The sequence below is a fragment of the Penicillium expansum genome (assembly GCF_000769745.1).
Source record: "Penicillium expansum strain MD-8 chromosome Unknown contig352, whole genome shotgun sequence".
NCBI classification, from domain to species: domain Eukaryota; kingdom Fungi; phylum Ascomycota; class Eurotiomycetes; order Eurotiales; family Aspergillaceae; genus Penicillium; species Penicillium expansum.
The window spans coordinates 1-1,410 of NW_015971215.1; the positions used below are offsets into that span (position 1 = coordinate 1).

The 1,410-nt window shown below is 41.6% G+C and overlaps 1 protein-coding gene across 1 annotated transcript; it reads right to left on the reverse strand.

The window, feature by feature from the left end:
- Positions 1 to 120: 120 nt before the first annotated feature.
- PEX2_099080 (uncharacterized protein) lies at positions 121 to 845 on the reverse strand (the record flags this gene model as incomplete). Its single annotated transcript, XM_016747178.1, has 2 exons — positions 121 to 568; positions 628 to 845. The coding sequence occupies 2 exons, from the start codon at positions 843 to 845 to the stop codon at positions 121 to 123; spliced, it is 666 nt and encodes a 221-aa protein (XP_016601876.1).
- Positions 846 to 1,410: the final 565 nt, after the last annotated feature.

The window sequence follows — 1,410 nt, forward strand, 5'->3', positions numbered from 1 at the left end:
GTATCCCACGACCCCAACGTCAGATCATTTGATAAATGGCGAAAGTTCCAGATCACCCTAATACCACAGCTCCATTCATCACGTTGTCGGGGGGTTGGCTGATTTTGTATGACGGGTTAGCTATAGTAGAAATCCTAGTAGGTCAATATGCCTTACAGTTTCTTCATATGAAAAACCAAGATTCCCAAATGCTTTTTGGGCTAGCTTTGATATCCAAGTTGTTTTTGTGCCGTTGATGATATCTTTGCTCGCATTTGAATCATAGTGGCGGATCATCCTCTTCCTTTCGTTGACTTCAAGAAGAGAAAAATGATCCCCATGGTTGATAGGACGGTAATAAACCAAAGACGTTGAGAAATTTGGAGCATTTCCAATTTTTCGCCGATCATCTTCGATCTCCTTAGCCCAGCTTGCTAATGGATCCTTCGCCTTTTTTTTCTTTTCAGATCCATCCTCATATAATGGGATGCTCAAACCATATCTAACATACCATGGTCTGTCCGATATTGACATCGCGGCATATATGGTCCAAGAGTTTAGCCACGTATTAGGTCGAAGTAGCTGGATACTTTAGAACCTCCGCAAATTGCAAGCGTATCGTACTCATCTAACTTCTGTTGATCTAACACATTCTCTTCGATGCTTTTGATTAATGAGTTGATGGCTATGTCAAGTNAGATGTCACCGGATACTTTAGAACCTCCGCAAATTGCAAGCGTATCGTACTCATCTAACTTCTGTTGATCTAACACGTTCTCTTCGATGCTTTTGATTAATGAGTTGATGGCTATGTCAAGTTTTTCAGGTGGTAATTTGTCCTTAGGGTGCGAATTAGTAGCGTTCATAAGGATAATTAGGTTGGTACTTACTTGTTTCAAGATATATTCATTTTGTAGCGCCTGTATCTCACTCTCCGATAATAGCTTTTTACCGTTGAGATCCGCGTAAAATACTTGAAGATCAGGAAGACCATGATCAACTAGTCGTTGGAGCTGCGGGCTCAGAGTGGCAAGGAGTTCCATGTGTTGGTGATTATCCTTGATATTTTGTATCGTAAGATCAAGATCCTCGGGACTCATTTTCGTATATTTCCTTAAAATTATTAACGATTGAACGGTACACTATGATTCGATCTCCCTTACCAGATAGACGGGCTAAATAGTATACCTAGCCCTAAGTCCTTGACGATTTTTGTGGTGAGTTTGTGACCTCGCGAGAGCTGATTGTGGAGAGCTTTTCTTTTAGCTTCTCTCTCCCTCTCTGAAATATTTGAACTAGGGTTGGATGACTGGTCGCGAGATTTGTCTTGTATTGTGATTGGTCCAACTCTGCACATACTCCGACTTCCTCCTTGTGTTTGTTGGAGTTGAATCCTGTCAAGCACCCCCATAGTTGCTTTCCGACGGGTTA